This window comes from Kryptolebias marmoratus, linkage group LG9 (genome assembly GCF_001649575.2).
Source record: "Kryptolebias marmoratus isolate JLee-2015 linkage group LG9, ASM164957v2, whole genome shotgun sequence".
In the NCBI taxonomy this organism is placed as follows: domain Eukaryota; kingdom Metazoa; phylum Chordata; class Actinopteri; order Cyprinodontiformes; family Rivulidae; genus Kryptolebias; species Kryptolebias marmoratus.
Window position 1 is genome coordinate 14,477,528 of NC_051438.1, and position 16,396 is coordinate 14,493,923.

The window sequence follows — 16,396 nt, forward strand, 5'->3', positions numbered from 1 at the left end:
AAAAAAAAAAGAATTCTGACTTTAATAGTTTATGGGGTTTTTTTTTTTTCGGTGGCCCTAGTCCCTTTCCGTATAGATCACATTCAGTATGAACAAATTTTAATAATTTTGATGCGTTTTTCTTTTATTTATTTCCCGTTTCCTGCTGTAAGTAACAGGTTGCTTAATTTCTTTAACGCCAAAAAGTCCTCTGCGTGATGACGTCACACGCAGCCCTATAAAAGCAGGCGTCACGTCGGCAGAGAGAATTCCCCCGTTGCCATGGCAGAGCGCCGGTCGCTAGATGAGTCCGTGGGCATTCTGAGCATCTCCGCAGGTAAGCAGCTTTAAAGTTTGTTCACTGCAATCTTCAGCTAACTTTATGTAAACTAATTATTTATGGTAGCATGTAGGTATGAATTTTACTGAAATATTTTAGCAAAGGTGTGCTGTTTTGGCGTAATTTGGGAGCCATGACAGTTTTAAATGAAAAAAAAACAGAGCCAACTACACATAGGGAAAAAAGCAATGATGTATTAGCACTAAGTGGACGATATTAACTGATAGACTTTTAATATATTTTTTTAAAGAACATAATTTAGCTTAACAAACAACAACAAAAACTAACAAATTACCTAATTTTTTTTATCCATTTAGTCTCACTGGTGCAAATAATACATGTATTAGCAAGCCAGGTAAATTATCTTGTTCAATTATATTTCTTATGTGGACAAAAATTATTTGTTCATTTGTTTGTTTAGTTATGTGGAATAAAAACACTTGGTGCCATAGTTTGTTCGTAGCAGCTAAATATAACAGTGTTTTGTTTGTTTTTTTATTATGTATTTTTACTTTAGGCTCCCTCCTGCTTTTGGTGAACAGCTATGCCAGCTCTCCTCAAAAAGACTTCATCCCCCATACTGCACTGGGGATTTTGCTCCTCATCATCTCAGCCCTCGTAGCTTATGCAGGTTTGTTTTAAAAACATTTCCGCTCAGATTTTAATTTTCTGCCCGTTTCCAGCCTCCTAACTAACCTTTTCCCTCTCCTAGGTGTCCGTCACAGTCTGGCACACGCTCAGCTGTTCTCCAGTCTGTGTCTGACTGTCTCCGCCCTGTGGTGTGGTTCAGGTCTGGTCTACATTCTGATAGGACAGGAGGTGCTGAGGCTCACGGAGCTGAAATCTTCATTAGTCCCAGGCCTGGCAGCATTTACCTTAGCCCTGTTCATCATCGGCTGTGTGGCACTCTTTGTAAAGAAACCAGTTTTGTTCCTCATAGCTGTGGGCATTTCTTTAGCCTGCGCTCATCAAATAGCTGCTCTCTTTGCTGTGGGCTTTGGACAGTCTGCCACTGCTGCAAACTACCTTCTTGTCTGTCTCGTGTGTGTTTACTTTGGCTTTGGGCGTCTTCTCTCCATGATCACTCAAGGTAAAGTGAGACCTCCAGGTACAGGCTTGAAGCAGAAAGCAGAGCTGCAAACAGAGCAGAACCAGGGGTGCACTGGTGCAGTAAGTGTAGGTTTGGTGATGAACTTGTTGTCTGCCTCTGTATTAGCCTGTCCCCTGTTAGGTGTGGTCCCCAAACTCTTTGTGGGCCATGTCCCCTGGCTGTGGACGGCAGGGGTCTTCCAGCTTGGCATGTGTGTCCTCTTTTATCGAGCAATGGACACACTAGCTGCCACTTTCTATGGTTTTACAGCCCTGCTGAAATTTGCAGAGGGTTATAGTGCTTTGTTGTCTTTGTACTCCATTCAGCCCTTCTCTCCTGTTCCCTTCCCTGTCGTCTTTGCGGTGCTTTTCTCTGTCCTGGCTCTGTTTAGCTGTCAAAAGAGCATTCTGGAGGGGCTCTACCAGTTATTTTTTGTAGCATATTGTATTTCCATTGCAGCACAACCTGAAGGTTTCTTCCAAGGAGGCACTCAAGGAGTCCAGGGAGCCATATTTGTAGCTACAGCAATAATGCTTTTTATTACAGCATTCAACATGGTCTCCAGCACCTTAATTCCCACAGGGCAGGGTGTTTTCAAAACTTTAGTAACCAGGATGCAGAAAGTTACACTCAGATCTCTTGATAAAGAGCAACATGTACCTCACCTGGGCTACTCCAAATATGCAGATGCAGAGGTGTTGGGCCATGCCTGCAATGTTCTGGCAGCTTTTGCCATCACAGCCACAGTTGGTGGCAGAGATCCCCTGTCTGTACTCATTCTGCCCTGGGTGGTGATGGCTGGGGGGGTACTGCAGCTCCTGTGTGGCTCAGTAGCGTTCGCTCGAGGCAAAACCTTCGAGAGTACCGTTTTTATTCTCTACGGGGTGATGTGGACAGTTTGGGGTTTGACGCGATACGGTGGTCTGTACGGTGAAACCAGAGGCTTTAATGTGGCCGTTGGGATCATTTGCTTCATGTTGTTTAACTTACTGGTGACAGCTGCAGCGTTGTTTCTGAATGTTGCCTGGTTTGTCTACGCGTTCACCTTCCAGCTCATTCTCATCAGCTTCCTGCTGGATGCAATAGGTTCACTGCCGTACGGTTACGACATCGGAGTCACAATCATCTTTGGTCTCATCAGCTTTTATTGTTTCCTGGCCCACATTTTCAACAGCACCTTTAAGTCTCCCCAAATCCCCTTAGGAAGACCTGTAGTCAGGCTGGGTGGGGTTGGAGGAGGGGCAGATGTGTGCCCACATGTTCCAGCACGCAAAGCCACATCGGTCCAACAGATTGCAGGTGAGGGTTTAAAGACAATGGTGCTGATTTCTAAACAAACACCTGTTTACGTGCAGTACCTGAGTTCAGTCTTTCTTTAAACTGATTGCAGAGATCATGAAAAACGGTGGCATATGTGGAATGCCAACAGACACCGTCTACGTGCTGGTAGCAGCCTGCAACAGGCCAGATGCAGTAGTCAAAGCTTTTAAGTAAGTTTCCATTGCTATGAAAATGGTTTTAGGTTTATAAATTGCATGATTCTGTGTAACTGCTGTTTGTTTGGCTTCAGGGTTAAAAAGCAGGCTCAGGACCGACCCATGTCCATGTGGATCTCTTCTATCAAGCAGCTGGAGCCTGTGAGACACCTGCTGAGCCCTCTGCTGCTGGACTTCATGGAAGCTGCGTGGCCGTCATCTGTCAGCATGGTCATACCCAGAGGTGAGGGAGTCTGTGTTTACATCTTTGTGAAATCCTCATACATGATGAGGTTTCATAAACATAATGATTTTTTTTTTTACTCCTGCAGGTCCCTGGATGGATATCTTTGGTTTAGGGGAAGCTGCCATACACATAGGAACTCCACAGAGCATTGCCATCAGAAACCCAGACTGTGCAGTAGCTACACATCTCATTAACCTGGTAAAGGCCATGAACATTGTTCACTGCACATAAATTAAATTAAGGCAATAAAGTGAGCAACCAAAACGTTTGTGTCTTACAGGTGGGACCCATTGCAGTAACTTCAGCCAACCCCACAGGAGAGGCAGACACAACTCACCATAACCAAGTTTATGCCAAACTGGGAAAGAAGGTAAGAAGAAACATTCATTATTAACAAGTTCAGAGTGAACCAGTGTGTCATTTATGTTTCTTTGTTTTCATGTTCTGTGTGTCTGTTACAGGTGGATGGAGTGTTGTGTGATGGACCCTCTCCAGAAAACATTGCATCTACTGTTGTTGACTGCACAAAGATTGAAACTGGACATATTGGTTTCTTCAGAGTGGGTCTCATTCCAAAATCTAAGGTAAGATACTGGAAATAAGGCCTGTTGATTCTCCTTGAAATGTTTTTAATGCTTGGAATATAGTGATCCATTTTTGTTTGTTTTGTAGGTACTTCAGATCTTCGAGGAGGTTCAGAATCGACACAGACAGGGGCACACAAATCCTGCTTTTGAACATGACCTGCCCCCACCAGATACACAAACGGAGGACAGTTCGGGAGGGGACGACACAGCAGAGTCAGAAGGAGAAACTGAAAACCCAGCAGCAGTCACAGCTTCAACTGAGCAAAGCACAGATGTCCAAAATGAGTCGTAGTATCAAAGTTATGAGCAGAGTGTAACTTTGCATCAAGCTATAATATAAGTGTTATAAAGTGTGATAAACAGATGTGTTTATCTATTTCTTTAGTTTACTTGAAATATTAAAGCTGAGTCTGTAAACTTTATCATCGAGTGAAAATTTATGTTTATCTTTCACTGAAAAGATAAAAAATTGAAATGTACTGTAAACAGTATCCAGTAATCTGTTTATAAAATGACTATTCTGTTTATTTATGATTGTTAAATTTCAATTATGTGCACTGTGTGTACTGAATGATATTACAACAGGATGACAATTTTACACATAAACTTGGGTCAATAAAAGCAAATAATCCATGGGTTCAGTTATTATAATACAACTGCACCTACTGTTACACAACAGAAACAGCAATCAGTCTAATAAACTCACTTGGCTTTTTGTTTTATATTTCCAGAGGATTCTGTTTAAAACAAAGGGGTGGAAATGTTATTACCTTTATTAATAAAATGTCTGAATAAAAGTTTACTTTTAGTTTCATTTCCTGATGAAGTTATTACAAATACTGAACTTTGGTTGGTGAACTGAGGGCCTTTCCAGCACTGTCTTTAAATTAAAGATGTACCAAAAACTGACTGGGCTTGTGCTTTTTCCTGTTTGTCTTGAAGTTTTAAACAAAGGATGTTCAATTCTAGTATATCATGAGGAGTTAGGTGCTGCAGAAATGTCAGTCCTTTTGGCATCTTTATGTTTTTCTTTATTTCGCAATTATAAAGGCATCTGTGCTTTTGGGAATGCAGACTCTTGATCTATTTATTACAGATGCCTAAAGAAACATTTCATGGTTTAGTTTCCTATTTTGGGATGAATGAAGTAAAGCTCATACTTACTCCACAGCAAAGGACTGATTTCTTGGACAGCATTTTGATCCAAACTGGATCTCCATTAGATCAAACAAGTATAACAAAAGTGAAGGAGCCCATAAAGACTCCCTCAGTGAGCTAAGAAGCTCCAGGTGGTGCAAAGTGACAGATGACCCATAATAAATAGAACCATCATAATAATCACAGTATGTAGAAATGTCGGAAAAGCAACTAGGAAGAAATAATGTATAAGTCCAGAATAGACATATTATAATAAAATAGTGGTTGGTTCATATGTTCACACAAATATGGTTTCTCCAGTTTTATCTTGTCTCCACTGTCTCCCTGTCAAATTCAGAATATAATTTAAAATCTTACTTCTAACATACAAAACTCTCAACAACCAAGATCCATCTTATATGAAAGATTATATTGTTCCATATTTTCCTAACAGAGCACTTAGCTCTCAGACTGCAGGTTTACTTGGGGTTCCTAGAGTTTCTAAAAGTAGAACAGGAGGCAGAGCTTTCAGTTCTCAGCTCCTCTCTAGTGGAACCAACTTCAACTTTCTGTCCGTGAGGCTGACACCCTGTCTACCTTTAAGACTAGACTCAAGACTTTCCTTTTTGATAAATCCTATAGTTAGGGTTGATTTGGGTTTCCTGAGCTCTCCCTTAGTTCTGCTGCTTTAGGCTCAGACTGCTGGAGGACAAATTGACCACATTTCCTGACTCTGCTGCTGTCTCTACTCGCTTTGCTCTCATGTTTGTGTTTGTCTGCGTCTCTTTCCTGTCCTCTCAAACCTCAGCCAGTCGAAGCAGATGGCCAATCATCCTGAGCCTGGTTCTGGTTCACAAAGTGAAGATTCTATCTATCTATCTATCTATCTATCTATCTATCTATCTATCTATCTATCTATCTATCTATCTATCTATCTATCTATCTATCTATCTATCTATCTATACCAATGTAAGTAAAAACATGTGTACAGGAACAATAACAAATGTATTTGAGCTGATTACTGTTGATGTGGGAAGCTATGACTGTTAAGTGTTTCTACAGGATATACATGTGCAAGAAAAACTCCTACGCTTGTTTGCTGTTTACATGGCAGGTTCATGAGATATTTTTTTCTCACAGACAAAAGAGGCTGACATCAGCAGTTAATGCCAAACCTCTGTACAAAGAGCTCATGTGACAGGTTATCAGATGAGTGTGGCTCTCAGCGACTACCAGGACAAACTCTAGCTCAATTTCTGTAAAATTAAGTTATATCCATTTCTGTGTTTGATAAAAGTCACTTGGCTTGTGGTGACCATCTTGAATTGGTGTTAACTGTAAAAGTTAATCAGCTGTAGACACACATCCAGTTATAAATTTCATTCAAATCCATCTAGTGGTTCATCAGATATTTTGCTAACGGACAAGCCCACACACTGACATGGGCAAAAACTCTGCCTTCAGCAGTGGGTGACAATAAAAAACTGTTTTTCTCTAAAAGGCAAACTGTGGCTTTAAGCTCTCATTTCATAAACATCGGTGAGCATGGAGCCCTGTGACCCACTGAGATGAACTTCTTGTGTAATTTTACATGCTGCTATTTGTCTTGCCCTCACATGTTGCTCACCTTAAATTGTGTAAAACAGGTTTTTCACACGATGGGGCAGTGTACATAAGTGGATGAAAGCATGTATTTGTGGAGGAGTTTAGCCCCTAAGGGGGAATGAGAGGTGATTGCGGGCTGTGACTCTTTGTAGTACCAAGTTCTGTGTGGTTTCAACAGTGTGTTTGTGTGAATAAGCCCCGAGGGGTTTTCATACAGAGCTGTGTGCTCCTCCATGAACAGGTTCCCTCAGGACTCCTCTCTGCCGCCTCTCTCTGTCAGCTTTTACTGTTAAACCAGACTACACAACTGGTAGAAAGAAAGCTAGTTTGACTAATTAATTCATGCAAAATATTTGTCTTTAGTCCAAATGGTTCTCTAGAAACAAACACTTTCCAGGGATCATCACCCGCATTGTATCCACAGGCAGCGAATGCACAAATACATCAGACTGTAAAAGCAGACTTTGATTGGGAGAAATACATTACAGTGTGCTCATATGTGTGTGTCTGAGTGTCTTGAGTGCATAATGTGACGGTGCATATGTGTGGGTGTGCATAATAGCTGCTATTCGATTCACTGTAAGTGCACTCTGTGTGAGTGGGTGTTCAAAAGTACCTGACTTTCCTCTGTGCGTGCATGCTTTTGCTTAATAATAGAATTCCTCCTCTTAATGTTCATCATCATGACTTTTATTTATGGCACATAGTATCTTCATTTTCTGTGTGTGCTTCTGTGCGTGCAGGACAGAAAACGCCAGTCCCGTGGATGACCGATTGCTGTCCACGGACGAGCAGGTCACTTTGATCACGGAGAGCTTGACAGTCACCTCCACTGATCAGGAGAAACTGCTGCTGCTCAACAAGAACACCGAGCTCCGCAGAGTCAACAAAGAGGTACAACAACGTCACTCTGAATCCGAGCAGAATCTTTGCAGGTTCACATATTATTACTGATGTTGGCAGTCACACTTAGTTCTCTCTGGAAAACCAGAGGAGGGGTGTGGGCGTCGTGTGGGAAGTGCTACAAAGCGTTGAAAGGTTTGAATTTAGACAAAATTTTTTACAATTATGCAACCTTTGCTTCCCTAGTTTTAATACATTAAGAAGAGCTTCACCTTCATTTCTGAAGCTTGTGTTGTTGTGGGGACAGACTGAAAGTGACAGCACCGGCGGTGAAATGAATGATGCCACTGATCACTGCGGCAGAGGCCCTGGCAGAGATTATGTGTTGATGATGATGATGATGTCTCACAGCTGATGAAGCTGAATGACGACTGGGACCAGGTGTACCGCAGCACCACACTGGATCTGCAGCACAGACTGGAAGCTCTGGAGCTGGAGAACAGTGCCATCAAACAGCTGAACAGCCGACTGCTCCTTAAAGCTGAACATCAACAAGTAAATACCATGCTTAAAGCACCCACACAATCACAAGCACTTTTATTTAATGTCTAACGTTTTGTCGTCACAGCTTGAACACATTTGTACGAAAGGTCCTGACTTGTTTTAAATCCTACATGACTAACAGGAGTTTTCAGTTCATTGAAGAGAATATTCTTCTTCTGTAGCCCCAATTACTTATAGTGTGCCATAAAAATAAAATTTAAGACCTTTGCCATTGTCTTATACAGTCAGGGGAAAATAAAAATTGTTGTTTTGCAGCAACAGGGCACTTTGTAGTCATTGAGTCAATCACAAGCTCCTCTGTAGACCAAAGTACTCTAGAGTCAAATATGAGGCCATCTGACTGACAGCTGAAGCTTGGACCAAACTGGGTCAGGATGCAACAGGGCAATGATTCCAAACACACCAGCTAATCTACAAGAGAACGGCTGAAAAGGACAAGAATCAAGGTGTTGCAGTGGTCCAGTCAACGTCCAAACCTGCACCTGGTTTAAATGCTGAGGTGGGACCTTACGAGAGCTGTGTAGACACAAATGCCCGCAAACCTTAATGAACTGAAGCAACGATGTAAAGAAGAGTGGGCCAAAATTCCTCCTCTACCATGTGAGAGAATAATAATGCCCGACAGAAGACAATTACTGAGGGTTATTGCTGCTAAAGGTGCTTCTACAACCTATTGAATCATTGGGTGGGCTTCGTTTTTCACACACAGCTTTTCTGATTTGACTTTGTTTTTGTTTATTAAATAACAACATAGTGAAATCTATTGTGTGTTTTTGTACACCTGAGATAATATTTGGGAAGTTTTAGAACCTGATAAAGACTAGACTTTTTCTTTTATCATGTCCTGATCCATAAAACTGGAACTGAAAGAAGGTGGACTTTCTTTATCCCACGACTGTATTTCTTGTCTTTGGAGTCTATGTTTTCAGAAATGTAATATATCCTTCCACTGATTTCCCTAAACTATCCATATTTATTTGCCTTTTAAGTTTGAAAACAGTAATCATCTGCAATCACTACTGCCACTGCAATCACTAGTGCCATTAAAACCTGAATGAAGTTAAGTACATCTCTGTGAAAATAAGATTGAAGTATTTTAGTTTGGAAAATGTAATTCATTTTCATTTATCAGTTCTGCTGATGTTCTTGGTCCTTTGGTGTCACAAAGTCGCTCTGCTGTCAACAATCTGAGCGTAATACTTGACTCAAGCTGGATAATCAGATCAGAGCAGGACTCAAAGTTATCATCAAGGTGAAGCCATGTCTTCCTGTAACGGTCATTCAAGCTTTTAACACTTCCTGACTATAACAGACTCATTTAAAAAAAACAAAAAATTATTTATTTTAAAAAGTGAAAACAAAAAAGGTTGGTGTGGCAGCAAAAACTCAAAGAAAACTAAACAGAGGATTGCAAGGCGACACAAGGCGCCAGACCTGAATGTGGCATGAGACCAACAATGAACCGGTGAGGATGAGGTGGAAGTGACTGAATGTAAAGGGCCGAGGGTGAGCGGGAGATTGACTACAGCTGGAGTGACAGGTAATGGGTAACAGGTAAAGTGGGCGTGGCAGGCTGACTGGAAAACTACTGAGGAGATGACAGAGGGAGAGTGAATGATTTTACCAACCGCCAATAAACTCCACAAGAAGAAGAGTGATGGCATAAGGAGCACAGAGGGCACAGGGAGCAAAACTATATAAGAATATATAATGAAACACAAGGACCACAAGAACACACGCACAAAAAGAAAAACAACATGAAAATCAAACAAAAAAATAAAAAACTCAAAATACCCAAATCCTGACACTGACTGGACGAATGTTTTGCATGCTGGTCTAGATCCGTCTTCTCTGCATCGCCTACACTCTGTCCAGAACACAGCACTAAAAAAGCAGGAACCCCGGTCTTGACTTGTTTTGTTGAGCACTACAGTCAACCAGCCAGTTTCTACTTGATGCATTCAGGTCTAGATTAAAGTGCAAAGATCAGGCTGCTGTGGTGGCTGGTCCAATCTCATGGAACAATTTACCTCCCCAAACACACACTGCACAGTTGATAAAACTATCTGTATCTCTGCTCGGGACTCATCTTTTTTTCTTTGGCTTTTAATTTAAGTAGAATATAAGCCTTTAATTATCACCCACTGCTGCAAAGTGAAAGGCAGGAAATGCCCATAACTGTGTTTTAGTGTGTCTGTCTATTGGCAAAATATCTCATGAACCACTAAACAATTTTTAATGAATATTGCAGAGAATAATTACTGGATGTACTTCTACAACTGATTAACTTCTGGAGTGAACTCAATTGAAGATGGCCACCACAGCTAATAGACATTAGCCAACAACAAAAAAGCTGTAACTCTGTCAATTTTACAGATATTGAGCTAAGATTTGGTGAGGTAGTGACTGGGATTCATCTGCAACACGTGCTAAACATAACAGCTTGTAATATTGGATGATATTGAATTTTCAAAGCTATGACGCCACTGTTTCTGAAACTCAATAACTTCTTAGTTTTAAACTCTGGCATGAAAGGTAGCAGGTGATATGCATTCTTTCAAGGAATGATGGACCTTAAATTTTTGTTGTTTGATGTTTTTCTTTGTTGTAAATTACAATATATTCATTTTTTATTATCTTGCTATCTAAAGCATATTTTGCTATAGATGCTATAGATGTGGTATAGATGAATGAAACTGACACTGCACTGTGTGTCATTTCCATGTGTGACATTTGTTGCTGCATTTTAAATTGCAGAGCGCTACGGAGCATTATGAGCAGGCGCTGATGACCGAGCTGAAAAAGAACCAGGAGCTGCAGGAATATATCAGGCTATTGGAGAGCAGGCTGCACCATGCAGAAAAAGGCAACACCGGAGTCAAGCAGGTAATCCCCCGGCCAGTTTTATAAGTTCGTCCTTTAACTCTGCTACGAATGGAAACAGAATGTTGCTCATCATTTCCTCTTTTTATGTTTTCACTGAAGGGAAGCTTTAGTGTTGTCGGTCCTGGGTCATGTCCTAACAGTGCAGGACACGCGTCTGGATGCAGCCCCTCATCCTCCTTTTCCCCACCTTCCGCCAACCCTGAAATAGGATGGAAGGGGAAGAAACAGAGTAGCTCCTTACTGGTGTCACTGGGAAACAACTCCCAGAAAGAAATCCAGGATTTAAAAGAGCAGCTGGAGACCCTTAAATGTCAGGTAGGTTGCTCTCTTCAGCGCACCATTTGAACATGTTCTTACATATCTGCTGGAAGAAAAAAAAACTGACTTGATGTCAAATCACTGTTGCCGGGTAAAGATTTGTCGAATGTTCAAACTAAACGGAGGCTGCACCATCTAGTGGTGGTTCTCTGTTCTGATTCATAAAACTGCAAAGATTTAACACCGGCTGACTGCCACACTGATGTCTCGTGTCATCAGACGGAGATTTACGAAGCAGAATATCAGACGGAGCACAACGACCACAAGCACACGCTGCAGGAGAACCGAAGGCTCAGGAAGAAGAGAGAGGAGATGCGCCAACAGGTGACACTCCTACAGGAACAGGTACACACATCTGCCCTCATACACACATGCACATCCACACACTCTTACATAGAACCTGGTATTAAAGTGTACAGAAATTAATATCTATATCCTAAGTTAAGTATCACCAAATGTTGGCCTTCGGGCCTTATCTGACCTGTAGGGTTGGCTGTGAAAGGTGGAGGAGAAGGCTGGCTTTGGAGTCACCCACCCACGTTTTCCTGAATTAAAAGATACTTTACATGTAACCCTTATTTCAAAGCAACCAAAACAAAGAGAGAGATAATAAAAATAGGCCAATTTAATTAGTTTTAGAATATTTAAGTTTACCAATTGATGTGATAATTGAAAACAGCAACTAAGCAAATATAAAATGTTCTTCTGTTGTTCATGCTGCTTGAGGTGCTCAAATTGTGCCTTAATTGTGCCAGATACAAAATGATATCTTTGTCAAAAAACTTTTTATTACTTTAATTTAAGTTCTCCTATTTCCTGTTCACAATACTTTTCAAGATTAGATTTTTCATGAGCTTTTATCCTTCTAGGTTTGCTAGTATGTAAAATATAACTGTGACTGAGTCATACTCAGGAAAGAGAAGCAAACGGAAGTGGTCATTTTTCAAAATAAAACACCCTGCAGAGCAATGTCAATAAAACTATTTACACAGATTTTATTTTTTAGGAAAGGTTTTGAATATTTCCGTGCGGCCCAGAACCAATAATCAGTGGACCTGTACTGGTCCTCGACCCAGTGGTTGGGGACCCCTGGTATGAGGGTTATTTACACCGTCAGCCACTGCCTGAAAGATTCCTTTAATGATATTTCTGTTTGTTTGTCTGAAATTACTGCAGCTCAAGATTTATGAGGACGACTTCAGGCGGGAGCGGTCTGACAAACAGGTTCTGCAGCGACTGCTGCTCCAGAAGGCGACACCAAACAAGGACCCGGTGCTGATCCACCGCTGCAATAATGAGCAGCAGCTGCTGGGGGCAGAAAAGAGAGGACAGAGTGGAGAGTTAAGGAAGCAGCACCACCCACTCTGCCCCAAGCACCCAAACAAGGACAAAGAGTCCAGCTGAGGTCCGCAGCAAGATGAAACCAGGACCTCGCAATTAGACAAAAGTTGCTGATTGAATGTACTTTAGGCTGTCTGGGAAAATAGCCTAAAAACAAACAAAAACAACAAAAAAAGAGCTGATATTCTAAAGCACAATACATCATGACAGAGGATATAAAACCAGACTCAACAAGCTTCAGGACTTTATTTTATATATCCTAATATGTTTATTTTTTTCTACATATATACCAGTCAGATATTTATTTTGATAATATACTGTACAACAATCTCTATGGAGGTTTTTTTTTTTTAAACTTACTCAGAATTTCATAGTAAGTCAAGAGAAAACTTTTGTGACACCTGTCCGGCCTGCCATCATTTTGAGAAGTCTTTTTTTTAAATAAATATTTAATGACTTTAAGTTTGAAGATGCTTATATTCAAGCTACCCCAAAATTTCCTTTACAATAAATTGTGTTTGCAGAGGCACCATGGAGACATTAAAGAAAATATGAGCTGTTCCTAAAACCAAAAACACCTTTGCCCCAGTTTTCTAAGTGTTGTTGCAGTTCTTTCCTGGTTCATTGGTCTTTATCTCTGACGTGAAACAAAACAACAACTGTGGAGGATATCGGTGGGTGGCTCACGGGGTTTTCCCACTCTAAATCGTTTTTTTTGCGCAAGCTTAACCGTGCATGAAGAAATCTGAAGTCAGATCAGTCAGTGTTAGAACTGATCTGAGCTCATATAGAAGCTGTGGACACCAGGGGGCAGTATTGTCTTTGGTTAGTCACTGTGACGGGAAACTGAATTGTTTTCCTTTTTTTTTTTTACTGTACATGCAGATTTTATGCATCCTCAGACTTCACTGTGTTCAGATAGCAATCCTAAAGTTACAATTAAAGTTTCATATTTATTTGTTTTTATTCATTGTGTTTATTTCACATGAGAAAAAAATAAATAAAGGGCATGTAGAAAATGTATATTCTTCATACCAAATAAAGTAAAATCATTTTAGATCTTTACATGTTACTCCTTTATTGTTGCATTTTATTTGCTTAAAAATACTCACATTAACCTTTTTTGGGGGGGTTTATGAGCCTGGAGAATGCTGATGTAATGAAATATGAGGCGTGTGGTGAACTGTGTAATCAAACCAAAAATAGTCCTCACATGTGAACCACAGAATCTGTTCCTTTGAGATAAGACACACAGGTTAACCATGTTAGCAAACAACTTTGAAAAGCCCACCACACCTGTGATGATACCGTGCTGCCAAAATTTGTCATCCTAGTACAGCGTCTTAAAATTATATTTTTCCCTGTTTAATTTTCCCTGAAAACGTAGGCCAGCAAAGAGCTCGACAGAAAGAAACACAAGAGAAGTCTGAACATCAGACAGGTGTGGAGACAGCCAAATGATTGATGTAGTCGTTATTACACTAAATGATGTGACATAATACGATACAATATGATGCTACAATATATGTTATATGGTACTGCTATCTGCTTTATTCCCACTTGCCCCAACAAGTGAGAAAATTTGTTTATCTCTCCTGTGTTGGGTGTTTGTTAAAGTGTCAGACTTCCATTATGATTTTCTTTTTATTTCTTTTCTTTTTTTTTTTTGCACGTTTGCTCAAGACAACAAATGAAAAGGCACGAGTAAATTACTGCTTTAATCTAGCGATGCTTCAAGTATACCGGCGCCTTTCAGTTTTAGGAGAGCCTTTTATTTAATGTAAATTAACACCATTCAGATATTAGATGTGTAGATAAGATTTTAGAACATCTGATTTTAGGAATCGTTGGAAGAATGCATATTCATGAGTTTTAGTGCATAATGTTAAGCATTTACTAACTAAATAAAAGTAAGTGAAATTATTCTACATGTGCCCTTGGAGTATTAGAGTATTGTTCTGCCATGAATTCAAAGCTTAATTATATAAATATTTAATTGCTTAGCCAAAGCACAGTTGCATTTCAGGTTCAGTTATTAACATAATCTATGCAAGAAAAAAAACTGTCTGAATGTAGCTCGGTGCTCTTTTAAATATTTCATTTTTTGTGACATCGTAAAAGACTTATTTTTCTCTCCTTGACATCAATATTTCATTCATTTTGGTGGAATAAATTCTATTTTTGATGGTAAAGAAGAATTGTTCTTGCTGCAAATATTGGCAGAATTATTAGGTTCCTCCACAACAGTTTATTAACACCACAGGACTGGGTTTGCCGAAACCATTTACATCAAACACACTGATAAAAAAAAGAGATTTTTTTCTTAATTGGAGCTCCTAAAGCTGATATAAGAAAACAAAGATGAGTCACAAGTTCTTTAACTTAATGAACAATATAAAAAGTCTTTTTTTAAACTACTGATTAAAGAGCAGCATCTGAAATCAGATGCTTCCTCAGCTCCACTGCAATGAGATCTCAGATAAAAAATCAGTGTAGCCAACTGCAATAACATTTTCTAATGACTTTCTGTGGTAATAAAGGAAGATCTTGTTTAATGCATTTGACTTGTATTTTTATTATAATGTATTCTTTTTGTTTGATAACTAAGCATAATTCACAAAAAAAGTGTAGAAAGTGTAAAAAATTGTGTAGTTTGCGTGTCAGATACTGATACACTCTAATTTAGATTGACACCAAAAACCAAAATAATTTGATTAGGACATCTCAAAATGATTTTAGGTCTCCTTTTAGGTACAAAAAGTAACAACAAATTTACCATTTTCACAAAAACGTTTATTTCATATGTCAAAAGTTTGATAATACCAAATCTAATAAACAGAGAAAATCAGTAGTTTTCCTTATTTTGGCACAAATCTGAAATACGTTTTAAAGAACATGAATACAATTTTGTATTCCTAACACTCTTTTTAAGCCAGTTTGAGAGTCTCTTTAACCATGGCACCAACTCCATCAAACACTTTGTGGATGGGAGCGTTGCACATGAAGGCGCAGGTGGTGACCAGCTTGTTCTTGACGTCAACGTGAGCTTCCTCCACGTCTTTGTTCACATGTTTGCAGCCCATCTGCTTTACGGCACCTGCCGTCTGAGCGAACGGCCACCTGAGCATAAAAAGACGAGGAACGTTGACCAAAACTGTTTCATATCCATTAACATTTCTGTTCTTTTTGAAGTACTTCACCCACTTGTCACACTCTTTGTCCTGCCCCACGGTGAGCTCACAGCCAGGCAGTATCTTTGCAGCCAGGACGGGGGAGATGCAGCACATGCCCAGAGGTTTTCCAGCTTTGTGAAACGCCTTGATGCTCTTCTCTAGATGTGGCAGGACAGTGCAGTCCTTGTTCTTCACAGCCCAGTCACACAGGTTCTTAGCCACACCAAACCCACCTGATTGAGCCCAAAACACTGAGTTTAGATCTTTACATCAGACAGAGAGGAGTCAGAAAGTGTTTATTCTCACCAGGTATGATGGCAGCATCGAAGGCTGACACGTCTAACTTGGCCAGATCTGTCACGTCACCTCTGGCGATTCGGGCACTTTCCTGCAGGATGTTCCTCTTCTCCTCAGTGGGTTTCCCCTCACAGTGGTTTACAACATGCATCTGATCTGCATCTGGAGCAAACATCTGCACCTGATACCAAACACAAGCATGTTAAATTACACTTTAACCTCCAATGAGGAGACATGCTTGTAGAAAATGTGACAGAATCCAGACTCTTAACACAGAGGAATACACTGGAACAAGTTTAAGTTGAGCTTTCCTTGCCCTTACCTTTGCTCCGGCTCGACTCAGGTGGACGAGGACAGCTGAAGCCTCGTGGATCTCTGTGCCGTCGTAGACTCCACAGCCTGACAGAATAACTGCAACACGCTTCACCATGATGACTGGAAAACACACACAGCAGAAACTGTTCATCTAAAGATATCAAAACCCTCGAGGCTGTTTCATTTGTTTCTAAATGTT

At 40.3% G+C, this 16,396-nt stretch overlaps 3 protein-coding genes across 3 annotated transcripts in view; 2 read left to right on the plus strand and 1 right to left on the minus strand.

The window, feature by feature from the left end:
- Nucleotides 1-13,469, plus strand: part of si:ch211-153b23.7 — a 15,502-nt gene extending 2,033 nt beyond the window's left edge. The window contains exons 2-7 of the mRNA XM_025007604.2: nt 7,204-7,354; nt 7,715-7,858; nt 10,625-10,753; nt 10,853-11,068; nt 11,291-11,416; nt 12,248-13,469. Coding sequence (XP_024863372.1) covers nt 7,204-7,354; nt 7,715-7,858; nt 10,625-10,753; nt 10,853-11,068; nt 11,291-11,416; nt 12,248-12,475 — 994 coding nt within the window. The 3' untranslated portion in view covers nt 12,476-13,469. The remainder of the gene's footprint in view (nt 1-7,203; nt 7,355-7,714; nt 7,859-10,624; nt 10,754-10,852; nt 11,069-11,290; nt 11,417-12,247) is intronic.
- On the plus strand, nt 262-4,627 carry LOC108240539. The gene is made up of 9 exons (XM_017424092.3): nt 262-316; nt 837-950; nt 1,032-2,708; nt 2,800-2,899; nt 2,980-3,128; nt 3,217-3,329; nt 3,412-3,501; nt 3,593-3,715; nt 3,804-4,627. Exons 1-9 carry the CDS (start codon nt 262-264, stop codon nt 4,008-4,010), a joined length of 2,628 nt encoding a protein of 875 aa, XP_017279581.1. The 3' UTR covers nt 4,011-4,627.
- A 1,714-nt stretch (nt 13,470-15,183) lies between the features above and the next one.
- On the minus strand, nt 15,184-16,360 carry LOC108240558 (glutamine amidotransferase-like class 1 domain-containing protein 3A, mitochondrial). Its single transcript, XM_017424115.3, has 4 exons — nt 16,205-16,360; nt 15,892-16,063; nt 15,617-15,818; nt 15,184-15,532 (listed from the first exon to the last, which is right to left on the minus strand). Exons 1-4 carry the CDS (start codon nt 16,346-16,348, stop codon nt 15,340-15,342), a joined length of 711 nt encoding a protein of 236 aa, XP_017279604.2. The 5' UTR covers nt 16,349-16,360; the 3' UTR covers nt 15,184-15,339.
- Nucleotides 16,361-16,396: the final 36 nt, after the last annotated feature.